General features: G+C 38.4%; 1 protein-coding gene across 1 annotated transcript; it reads left to right on the top strand.

Moving 5' to 3' along the window:
- Positions 1 to 1081: 1081 nt before the first annotated feature.
- On the top strand, positions 1082 to 9344 carry lipca (lipase, hepatic a). Its single transcript, XM_053617241.1, has 9 exons — positions 1082 to 1223; positions 2219 to 2424; positions 3300 to 3479; positions 3635 to 3755; positions 4677 to 4916; positions 5583 to 5825; positions 6845 to 6959; positions 7502 to 7720; positions 8902 to 9344. Exons 1-9 carry the CDS (start codon positions 1142 to 1144, stop codon positions 9017 to 9019), a joined length of 1524 nt encoding a protein of 507 aa, XP_053473216.1. The 5' UTR covers positions 1082 to 1141; the 3' UTR covers positions 9020 to 9344.
- The last annotated feature ends 3584 nt before the right edge of the window (positions 9345 to 12928 follow it).

The raw sequence follows: 12928 nt of genomic DNA, 5'->3' as shown, positions 1-12928 counted from the left end.
AAAACATCAAATAATGTGTTAATAATGTGTCTTCAATACAGTACAGGGTGAACTGAATTTTCAAATGACTTTTTTTGTTTGTTTGTTTTTTTGCATTTTCCATACTGTCCCAACTTTTTTGGAAATAGGTTTGTATAATAGTATGCTGCTTGCATAATCAATTGAATATTCGGATAAATGCCAAAATCAGATGATTGTATTGCTCAAATGCTCAGGCCTGTGCAAATGACTTGACATACTAGATTAATTCTAACAGAGGAGTTTTGTACTATGTTAAGAAACAGACTATGATCAGTAATAGAACACACTTCTGATAAAAAAAAACCCAACAACATCTAGGATGTCTGCTTCTGTATGTGTAACTGAAACTATAGCTACAGAAGCACTGTAGCAAGTTCTGCAACAAATCTGGAACAGCCAACAATCCACTTTCTTTAGAAAGCTGCATGAAAGTGTGCACAAGAACATGTATGCAGATTTAAGTGCAAGGCCACATTGTGATTGGATGTGATTTTTACGGGTTTTCTGTTTACTGCTAATTATTCTGCTGCTTCATTTCATTATTTTTGGAGGTATCTTTAGACATGTCTTAGACATTTTGCACATTCCTTTAAATTCAAATTGCTTGTTTTTGAACCTACCTTAAGCATTGTAATATATGGTTGAGTAAGAGTATACATGTTCTGTACCTGTATGTATGAAGGCAGTGCAGTTGGGATTATTGATCTCAGTGCAGTTATTTAAGTTCAGACCTGATTATGAAACAGCAGTTCAACAGTGCAAGCTATTTGAGTTCTGCTGTCACCTACAAAGTGCAGGTGTTATTTTACACAGTGGTAAATCATTGCCTTTAGTGCGGACAACTCAGTTCAGAGTAGGGAGAGGTAATAAAAAATTTGTCAAATACGTGGATTATTCTCAGAGTGCCTTTGCACCCACAACCCTCCCAGTACCCCCCCCCCCCAACCTACTGCATTTGCATATAGTGGTTCACTTTCCCATTTTAAGTTTGGACACACATCCACATAGAATGACAAATGCCAGAGGGTATCTAGATAGATAGACACATAATACTCAATTTTAAGAAGAAACTTGCCATTAGTTGTTGAATTAGCAAGCTGTTGCAGTCTGTTGGAGCAGAATGCATGTGGTTAATGTGCTGTCCTTCCTGTTAATTACCTCATGCCTGTGTGATGGGAGAAGAGAAAGAGGAAACAGAGCAGGTGAGCGCTTACTAATGAGCTGGTTTTCATGTAATACATTTTCCAATGCAACTCTTGGTTATTAAGACCCATCCAATATCTGGTAGTTGATTTGTGGTGGAAGAAGCTAATAAAAGTGATGAGTAGTCAGGGGCCTGTGTGCTAAACTGCAGTCACTGCGAAAACAAGCTTGTGTTGAGGAAGTGCAAATGAACATAAGGATATTAGAAGGCAAGGGATCGTTGTTCAGTGTCAAATCCAAATCTATGCAGTCAGCGTTTCAACTTCTGCGTTTTACGATTCCAGGCATTGGGAAATCTTCTAGAGCTTTGAAGATGACTCGACACAGTGAAGTTTATTTGGCTTACATTTGCACAACTTGACATAAATTGTCCTTCTGCTGCTGTAGCAAAAAAACGCCTTGTTTGTACTCTCGTAGTGTTTTCCCTCTTTTTTTTTTCTTTTTTTTTACTTGAGTTGGATTGCATAAATTGATGCAAAAGCAAGCAAACTCTGTAATATTAGGAGGAGTTTGCAATTTTTCAAAATTACCACAGATTTTCTCCAGATTTGGGCAAAGATGAGTCATGTGATGTCATCACAATGCACGTTCAGTAAAAGCCCTCTTCGATTCAAGTGCGCCGAACACAAGGACAGTTAAAAGGTCTCATTTACCAACAAACATCAGTGTGAATGAGTTTTTTGAATTGAATTGCCAATTCAAGTCATTTTCTGCAAAAATAAAAGCATAAAAAACTAGCAAATTTTGAAAAGAAAAAAGCCACAGCAAAATCAAGTATTTTTGGCCACAACAATCACAACAAAATTCATCAAAATTCTTTACAGACTGAATATTGCATTATTATGTATGAAGAGAAACGTGAACATGGAAGGAAATAAAACAAAGTATTACTGTGCTCAGCAAAGATACCGGGATCATAACAAAAAAACAGAAAAATACAAATCTCCTACTGCAAAAGCATGACAGACATTAGTCATCACTAGCCTTATAAAAGCTCAGGGTTTGTTTGACTCTGTTACAGACAATGATTTGGGGTTGAAGATGAAGACACACTATAAGTCTAAATCCATGTTCAGGATGTATACGCATGGGAAGGATATAGAGGATGCCTGCACTGTAGAGCTCTTCCAAGCCCACACTCTGCAGACCTGTCACTTCAACAGCAGTCACCCACTGGTCATCATCATCCACGGCTGGTCGGTATGGGACTTCATTATCAGGAGGAAAATATAGGGCACGACTAACTGAATATACAGATTCCAGAAACACACAGAGTACTGCAAAGATGATACCCAGTGTAATCAATATTCAACATGCGTGAAACTATTGCCACTGAAATCCATTCAGGAGGCTGTAGATATGGGTAATAATTATAGTCCTGAAAGTCTGTTCTAGTCATTAGGCAGCTAAGGCACCACATTTTGGTCAAATTGAAGAGAGCATTTTTTCAATCCAAAGTCATTATAATATCATAAACCTTTATAAATGCAAAGACCTAAAAGCAAAATTTAAGCCTGGTTTTTGTTAAGGAGTACCCTATTTGTCAGGGCTGAATTAGGTCCGAGGATATTCATACCCCAAGAGTGCATTTTAATATCACAATAAAGCAAATAAAATTTGACTACATTTAGATGCCTTGAAGTCTTATGCAGACTAATGAATAATAAAGCCTTTATCTCAGGGGTACAAATACTGTTCAAATGTTGCCTCCTCCTCAGATGGCAGTGGCTTCCATATTGTAATGTGCAGGCATAGGTAAGTGTTTTTTTAACATGTGTATATTAGGGTTAATAGTAATAGTGCATGCACCAGGCAGAGGTTGTGGACATGCAGGGATTGGCAGGACATGATGCAGAGAGTAATAAGGGTCATTGTGGACAAGATAAGCGTGAATGTAACATACATGATGCATGTTGAATATTCATGTGGTTTATATTCATATCATGTACTGTATAACAATTTATGCCTAATCAGGATTTCATAGACACCTATAGACATTCACCACCAATCACAAGAAAGACAACTCGGCTCAAACTGCTAGTAAATAACCTGACCTCTTTGTGTGTGGCTTGTAGGTGGATGGGATGATAGAAAGCTGGGTCACTCGGCTGGCTGATGCACTTAAAAGCACACAGAAGGATATCAATATCCTGGTCAGTGATTGGCTGACCTTAGCACAGCAGCACTATCCCATTGCTGCTCAAAACACACGGGTGGTGGGGCAGGAGATTGCCTGGCTGCTCATGTGGCTTGAGGTGAGGCTACTAAACAAAAAAGCCTACGAACCAGGGTGTTTATGCTTTAAAGAATACAACACAAAAATACACTGACTTTCTCGGAAGACCTCTGTATAAAACCATGTAAGAATGTTACCATAAGTTCACATATCTGTTGCTTCTGTCATTTCCAGGATCTCACACAGTGTCCTGTTAGTAAGGCCCATCTTATCGGCTACAGTCTGGGTGCTCACATAGCAGGATTCGCTGGAACTAACTTAGCCGCATCAGGGAGGACTCTGGGAAGAATCACTGGTAAGAGAAAATATAGTTACATATAACTATGAAGGCTTTCCAACTTCCAGATCATTTTGAATGTACAGTAGTAGACATTTGAAATGTTTTGTTGCGTTCCCAAGGAGTTTCAACTTAAATGACCATAACATGGAAATACAGACTGTTAATCATCATTAGGTTGCAATTAAACCAGGACGACTTCTTTTTTTTTTTAAATTAAGGTAGCAGATATTGCTACTGAAAAAAGTCTTACTTCTAGAAGCGATGCAAATCACTAGAAGATACTGCAGTTAAAACCTTTTAGTAAGAAAATATGAGTGATCTAACTATAGCGATGACTATACTAAGTGAATTTTTTTGAAACATTATTGGAGTAATGATTCCACAACATTCAACCTGCTGCACACACACATGCATGAAAACTGACACGCTTGGCACAAAAGATTACTCACTGTATAAACCATGTAAAATCCGTTAAGTCACAGCTTAAACTCGCTACAGCTGGCACACACGTCTCCTTAATGCAATACCACAAAAGTTAATTAGATGCATATGGATGATAAGCAACGAAATCTCTTTGCAGGGGTTAAGCCACCATTTTCCTGTCAGGAAATAGAGAACAGTCCACTTTAAATCTTCCCCCTTGCACTCAAATATGACCAAATATGACCCCGCTTGCGCTTACCGTTTAAACCTCACCCACTGAGACAAACCATTTGCACTATGTATATATATATATGATGTAACTCATAGATACAAACTTCCTAGGAGGACTTGAGCATGGGAATGAAATAAGCCCTCTTCTGATTTGCATCATAGACCAACCCACTAAATTAATGTAAAATAGTAGTAACTAAATACAGCATTTAGGGCAACTGCTAAATGCAGCAAGTGTGTGTGTGTGTGTGTGTGTGTGTGTGTGTGTGTTTGTGTGTGTAGGCCTGGACCCTGCAGGCCCACTGTTTGAAGGCATGTCCTCTACAGACAGACTCTCCCCAGATGATGCCAGGTTTGTGGACGCCATTCACACATTTACCCAGCAGCACTTGGGGCTCAGTGTGGGCATCCATCAACCCGTTGCCCACTACGACTTCTACCCTAACGGAGGATCATTTCAGCCCGGGTGCCACCTGCACGTTCAGAACCTGTATGCCCACCTGTCTCAGTATGGCCTTCTGGGTAAGCATCAACAGAGGGAGAGAAAGGGAAAGATTGGGATGGGTGAGAGGAAGAGATTAAAGGGTGGATAGTGGGTATTGGTGGAGAGACTGAATTGACGGATTGGAGAAAAGGAGCCTCGTGAAGAGTGCTATTAAAATTTAATGATTTGGAGTAAATTGGCACCTTAAAAAGAAACGCTGTGAATTCCCAACATGTTCAGCTGATGAAAAAGAAAGATTTGACAACTTACTTGGATAAAAAGTTCACGAACATAAAAGAAGCTTTCAAGCACAAATCTTAATAATCCCAAATGCAGCATGGTGCTTTCCACCCTGCTGAGCTCATGCCTGCAGGGTGTCAAAATATGCCTTTATGTGAAATGCATGAGCTGGACAACAGGCTTAAGATATCTAATCAAAGTGAAATGCAACGAGTCATGTGATGGTCATGTGACGAGTCTTGATCAAGCAGTGAGTAAATGAAAACAAGGATAAGACCATTCTAATGCAGAAAGATGTGCAGACATAGCTGCTGTACTTTTGTCATTTTTTCCAGTTACATTGTTGTGTCTTCAAGTGAGAATTAAAACCTCGAGAGACTATGTGATGACAAACATAGCGTAATAACATCTGTAGGTAAGACCAATTTCTTATTCTCGTTTTATTCCTGTCTGTTTGTGTGCAGGCTTTCAGCAGACGTTGAAGTGTGCCCACGAGCGAGCTGTGCACCTTTTCATTGACTCTCTCCTGAACAGAGACAAACAGATCACGGCCTACAAGTGCAGAGACAACACAGCATTTAACAAGGGTGTCTGTCTGGACTGCCGCAAAAACCGGTGTAACACTCTCGGCTATGACATCAAGAAGGTCCGCACGAGCACCAGCAAGAGCCTGTACCTCAAAACACGCTCGCTTATGCCATACAAATGTAAGACAGAGCTGTTGTAACAGTGTTCATGCTTTAAATCATCATCTGTTGTAGCTCAGGGTTTAGTGCTAGTGGCTGAAAGGTTGAGTTCAAGTCTATGGACCACTGTTGGTTACTTGAGCAAGAAACTTAACTATGCTTGCATTGGGTTCTGCCTCACCTGTAAGTCACTTTGTATAAATGGTTCTGACGGATGTGTATGTCTTTACTGTGGGATATGTTTACTTGCTGTTAATGGGTGTGCTCTTTCTGATGCTGATGTGAGAAAAACGAACTGGAATCGTAAGTTCTGGATTCTGGGAAATGAATATAAACGAATAAGCGGCCAGTTCATCTCTATGAGCTTCGCCATTTCTTCACTGTCATCAGAGGGAGCTGATTGAAGCTCGTGTGGAAATTGTTTACATTATTATTTGTAATTAGCAGAAGAGTTGACACCAGTCATGCATGTAGCTTCATTGTAGCTTGTTCTGTAGCTCACTTTGGTTTTTTTTTGTAGAATTACTTGTAGCTTAGTGTAAACTACCTTTAAAGTAGTTTGCTCAATGCTGGTAATCACATATTATAATTATAAAAGACAAATTAAATGTCTCTGTGCAATGCTGAAATATGAATTTATTCTCCTGTGCAACAAACCACATGGATACAATGTGAATTAATATACCAGCAGGAATCTGAAGATTTCTGATGGTCACACTGTGATAATAAACTGTGGTTCAATGGTGATTCAGTGGACCTACTGGACATCTATAATGACCCTACAAATAAGGCTATCTGCAGGAAAATCACCCACTTGTATAGAATTAATTGGTGTCAAGATAAAAGCACAGAATGTTCCATTAAGACATAACAGTATTGTTAATGTTTCATGAACAAGTGAAGAAGGAGAACGTTTAAACTCTTTCTGAAAGTCAAATAAAACATTCCATGAAAATGTTGAATAGAAACCATTAAGTGAATTTCCACTGGAGCATGAAACAGTTCTCAGTAATATCTTTCTTTTTTTCATTCATCTGCAGTGTACCACTTTCAGATCAGGATCCAGCTCAGCACACGGTTTGAAAAGATTGATCCGTCTCTCACCATCAAACTCACCGGCACTCTTGAGGAGAGCGAATCCTTGCCAATCACGCTGTAAGTCCTTATTCTAACTTACGGATAGTTTGTTTGAACTAAATCCCTTATTTCTTGCAAGGCTGTTTCTATAACTTTTACATAACACGTACGTGGTTATCATACCTAATGCAAATAACGGTTGCATCACATACTGTTTGTAAGGTATATCAGGAATGTTAGAATCAACAGACGTCATCACAGTTTTGGGCCAAGGCCAGTGCTTTAGTTCAAAGCAAATGGAGATAAAGGTGTAGTATATCCTAAAATAAAATGTATGAAATTTCCCTGTTATGCCCTTGTTTGGTGCTCAAAGTTTGTTCATTAGTTTTGCACTAGAGCTACATGGCTAATGTGGCTAATGTCCACATTCATGGGAAGCTTATTTCCTCTAGATTAGCATTGTACAAACAACACACCTAAATAAATAATCTACCTAATAAATACATTTCATTTCAAATTGAAATCTACAGACGGAACTGAGCCTTCAGTCAGACTGCAATAATTCAATGAAGCAAATGAAACAAATGTGTCCCTTTACACCATCTTTACCTCTTTGAAAGAGTAAAGGAACTCTCAGGCAACAAGACCTACACTTTCCTGATCACCCTGGACGCTGACATCGGAGATCTGAGGATGATGCACGTTGCCTGGGAAGCAGACCCACTGTGGACCAACATGTGGAGCAAAGTGAAGACCATAATCCCATGGAGTAGGAAGGAAGTTGTGCCACAGATGACCATTGGCAGTATTCGAGTCAAAGCAGGGGAGACACAGCAGAGGTAAAACAGCACTTCTGTGCTGTTCAGAATCCTTGCTCAGGATTCTGACTATTGCAGTACAAATATGGCCGCAAATCAGTCACTCACAAAGCGAGCAGTTACTCAGAAACACTTGCTGGAAAAAATTTAGCTACCATGCGCTGTTAATGTAAGAATGTAATAAATATGCATACTGCTTTTACTAATCTGGTCAAAGAATCATGAGTGAGAATCATGATGTCAATGTTTTCAATTGAAATGGCTGGTTTCAAAATGAATGGCACCCTCACAATGACTCACAATTTTTATGCCTAACCTTGAGAGGACAAGTCTCTTTCTGTAATGTGTAACAAGGTTGGAAACACTGTTCAGAGCCATTCCTACAGCGCCCCCTAGTGGACAAGCCCTACTTATCCCGTACAGTGTATCTCAACACAAGGCTCAGGGACTGAATACGCAGAGCTCCAGTGTAGAGAGAGTTTTTTACGAAAATGCCTCGACTGGAATAATTATTCAAGCTCCAGTTTTAATTTTCTAGGTAATTACAGTTATAAAATAAACTCCTAAGATCAGACTAATCATTTGACAGACTAAGAGTTTAACATTTTACAAATGTTGGAGTACCTTTGGCAGCAAGGTAAAAAAAAAAGAAAAAGAAAAAAGAAGGCTGGAAGTAAATTGTGGTATTATATATTGTGAGCACAATTTACTTCCATCCTTCTTTTTTCTTTCTTTCTTTTTTCTTTTTTTTTTTTTTTAAAAAAGCAAAATGTTAGCAAAGATATATAAAATTGTTTATATAACTGAAAAAATGAAACATTTGTTATTTAGCTCCAGCTATGAGCTACACTTGTACACACACAAGAACAAGAACAGGAATAGTTATTAAGGTTCAATTCCCATCAGTATTTTAAATATAAATTCTACATTATATGAATGTATTTGCTTATTAATGATAAAGATAGAGACAAGACATATTTATGGTTTTAAAATAGATTCTGCTTATTAAAAGAGATGGACTGGGTTCATAACATGCACTGCTAAATGGTTAAAGGACCCTGAGGGTTCAGAGGCGGTTTAAGGTAATATATCCTAGCAAGCACACAGTGAATTTTGTTTCTTTCTGTATGAAATGTAAATGATTTTTATGATTATTAATTAGCTTTTGCCCTGTGACCCGTCTTATCTCCTTTTCTCCACAGAACCCAGTTTTGTGCTCGGACAGAAGATGGGGTGTATATCCAGCCCTCTGAGGAGAAGCTGTTTGTTCGCTGTGATGAAAGGCGGGAAAAGCCGGAGCACATGAGGTCACATGGCTGAAGGAAAGCGCAGGGTTTTTGTGCTCACGCACGTGTTGTAACATCGTAATGTGAGTATGTTAAACAACAACAACAACAACAACAACAACACTTGGACTTTATGAGGTTAAGCGACGCAGAAGAAGCTGAAACCACAGTTACTGTTTTTAATCCGCTCTTGTCGACTGGTACTCGTCACTTTCCCCTTGTTTTGAATCCCTGCTGTGATTTCAAGCCTAGTTCACACTGCACCCACAGACACTCGTAATATGGGATTAGAGTTGTTTCATTATTCCATATAAATAGATTACGATCCACAAATAAATGTAGTCCGATTTACAAAAATTAAACAAATTCATTGAATGAGATCCACAAATATATGTTAGGAGTTTCACAAAAATAAATTCAATTGACAAATAAATAAAATGATATTTGCGAATAAACTTTTTAAAAAATTTTTTTACAAATATGTTTTTATGCAATCACGTTTTGTTTTACAATCAGGACGGGAACAGAGTCATATTACACCAAACTCGCATATTATAAAGGCTCTCCAACATGGTCGATCAGGAGGAATGACGACAGGAGAGTGGATCTAACCATCTAATAGCATCACTGTAACAACATCTAAAGAAAACAAGCAACATTATGGGTCAGAAATTCTTTATTTTAAAGGACTATATGTGTTTTTACCAGTGTTTCCTGTATCACTACCGAATCCACGGATTTTTTTGATTTTACAGTAAATTGAGTGTGTTGAGATTGAAAGACTGTGTATCGGGAAAAGATGGCATTAGCAGGAAAATGTTCTCACAAGCAGCATGTCAAAACACAGCCTGACCAGTGTCATCCAATTCAATGATTACATTCTCACTAATGATTACATTCTCTAAACGAACCGTGCTAAAAGACTCGGGAACCTTTGGAGTTACTGGTTTAAATCAGTCTAACGAATCCTTATTGAATCAGTGAATCAATCATTACTAATCCATCAGACCACTCATCTATAATAACAGTGCATTTATAAACCATAACGTTGCTGGTTTTCTTTTAGATGTTATTACAGTGATGCTGTTAGATGATATATGCGAGTTCGGTGCAATATGACTCTGTTTCTGTCCTGCTTGTAAAACAAAAAGTGATTGGTTGGAGCGAGACTACGCTACGATTGGTCAGTGCAATGTGGCAGTTATCCGATTGGCTTGATTAGACGGTGGGCGGAGTCCAACTTTTTGTGGATTTGTGTGCACTCTTGACTAGAAATGTTTAAAAATCCACAAACGTGTGCAGCAACCCACAAATTCACAGGACGAGATCCACAAATGCACAGGACGCGATCCACAAATGCACAGGACGCGATACACAAATGCACAGGACGCGATACACAAATGCACAGGACGAGATCCACAAATGCACAGGACGAGATCCACAAATGCACAGGACGAGATCCACAAATGCACAGGACGCGATCCACAAATTCACAGGACGCGATTCACAAATGCACAGGACGAGATCCACAAATGCACAGGACGAGATCCACAAATGCACAGGACGCGATCCACAAATTCACAGGACGCGATCCACAAATGCACAGGACGCGATCCACAAATGCACAGGACGCGATCCACAAATGAATGCAGGGCAGAGTTGTGTTTGTGACATAAAAACATATTTGTAAAAAAAAAAAAATTATTTGCAAATCTCATTTTATTTATTTGTTAATTTAATTAATTTTTGTGAAACTTCTAACATATATTTGTGGCTCTGATTCAATGCATTTGTGAATTTGTAAAATTTTTGTAAATCTCACTACATTTATTTGCGGATTATAATCTATTTATTTGGAATTATGAATCAATTCTTATCCCATATCATAATCACCCGCTTTTAAAAGTTGGGCGCTGGATTTAGAATGCTGGGAAACACAACTGTCACACAGACACCAACAAACCTTTTTTTACGGACAGTCAGACTGGTTTCAAATGGATGATCCTTTAACCACAATCAAAGTTTTACTATTACTCATGATTTTATGTGTCGTTGTTCACCTGAAAAGACAAAGAGTGAAACCAAAGAGTTTGTGGGTGAAGCCTTGGTTGTTGTGACGTGAGAGACAGCACTTACTTACATGTTTTGAGAGAACTGCAGACATAGGCTGTATGGAGCTTTTTTCAACAGTTTCAACAACTCCAAGAAAGACATTAAGGTAAACTATGTGGTAATCTAAGACCATTATTAGATCAGACATTATGAACAATATTTCTTATGTAAGTTATAAAAATTTGTTGTGATTTTGCTTCTTACTTCATTAAACCGAATACGGAAAATGGCATACGGTTAGTGGATGATCCTGATTATAACCAAAACACAAGAGTAGATGATCCTTACCACGGGTCAAAATAAACAATTTTATTTAAATAACACAGCGATACATAATTTATCATCTTCTGTCTGATTCGTCCAGAAATCTGCCATTTTACCCACAACAACGGTTTACCATGCCTAAATCAGTGAAGCTTGCATCATTGTCATGGCAACGGTTCATACCCAGGTCAGATTACGTCAGTGTTTACTGCTCAGACATTCCACGACCCGACGAAAGCCGACTGAACATGTTCAACAAACACCGACTAACGCCAACAGACACCAATAGGGTTAACACGCTGATCTGACAAAACCAGACAAACGTGTCTGTTGGTTTTGGTCAGCGTCTGTCGCTGCAGTGTGAACTAGGCTTAAGGTCCCTTTTTATTAGGCTAGCTCACGTGATAGCTCAACTGAAGTCTGTTACTGAGAGGTTATGGACAGTTGGACCTAATATAGACCTCAGGTGCAAAAGCTGTCTAGAATACATTGTCATTTCACACAGTTTTGTTTTTAAACCTGCAGACAAAGTCTGAGCGGCGGTGTTGCTTCCAGCGCATCACATCTGATGTAACATCTCTATTGCAGGTCTGCAGTAAAAGTGATGTATCACCCTGTACACAATGGCTATGTATTAACATTTAGATGTTATTATGACTGATGATTCAGTCAATTCATGGATTTTTAGAAATCTTTCTTATCGAAAAGCTAGCTCATTTTGGCTGTCGGGACATTTCATTTTTAGCTTTGCCGTTGTATCTTGTTATCTCCTGATGCGGAAGAACAGTGCTAGATGCCATTTCTTGGTATACTTTCCAAGCCACTATTCATTCTCGTTTTAAAAATGTTGCTCTTGAGATGGTGAGAATGAAATTCACTGCGTCAACCCTTGTGATTTGTTTAATTTCTTGAACATGGGAAATCTGACCACTGATTATTATATTATTATTATATTATATTATATATATATATATATATATAGGTTTCTTACAATAGTGTGGTGTGGCTAAAATTTCCATTTTATTTAAACCCTGCCCATGAGCATTAAAAAGTTTTTTGAATTTGCATTTGAATCTAGTGAATATTTCTCTTTAGCTTATTAAGATTAATAGTTTGACGTCGGCTTGTAGGCATAGATGCCGAACTATTTCTTAGGGTCAGATGATCTAATGGACTTCTTCCATTTTTCTTGCCGCCGCAGTTGTGTGCATTCTTGAGTGGGAAAGTCAGAGAAGAAAAGTTGAGGAGAGATGCTATTTAGATCCGTATGCAGATTTGAACATGGCCCTTCGTAATATTTACAAAGTTTGATGCTTTTTGTGTATCCATAAGGCGAACCTGTTTTGCTAATTATTTGTGTAAATGCTTTGTAAATCCTCACCATGTCCCAATGTTCCATTAAAACTGATCATTCCGCAAATGCAAACCTTTTTTGGAGGACAGATTGGTCCATGGAGTCACTGAACAAGACATCGGTCATAATCTTGTGGGATTTACCTGAGCAGATAAATCAATAAACGCAAAGCATTTCATTTAATTACCTATTCAAAATCCTATATCTATAAAG

This window comes from Ictalurus furcatus, chromosome 27, assembly GCF_023375685.1.
Source record: "Ictalurus furcatus strain D&B chromosome 27, Billie_1.0, whole genome shotgun sequence".
Lineage (NCBI taxonomy): Eukaryota > Metazoa > Chordata > Actinopteri > Siluriformes > Ictaluridae > Ictalurus > Ictalurus furcatus.
Note: the sequence above shows the minus strand (reverse complement) of the source record. Positions and strands in the feature narration are given on the sequence as shown.

What these genes read in the sequence shown, in the direction of transcription:
- lipca (XM_053617241.1), top strand. Translation starts at nt 1,142, where the DNA reads ATGCATGTGGTTAATGTGCTGTCCTTCCTGTTAATTACCTCATGCCTG. An exon ending in GGCTGCTCATGTGGCTTGAG is followed by an intron (nt 3,480 to 3,634) that starts GTGAGGCTACTA and finishes TGTCATTTCCAG; the next exon opens with GATCTCACACAGTGTCCTGT. An exon ending in GAATCCTTGCCAATCACGCT is followed by an intron (nt 6,960 to 7,501) that starts GTAAGTCCTTAT and finishes CCTCTTTGAAAG; the next exon opens with AGTAAAGGAACTCTCAGGCA.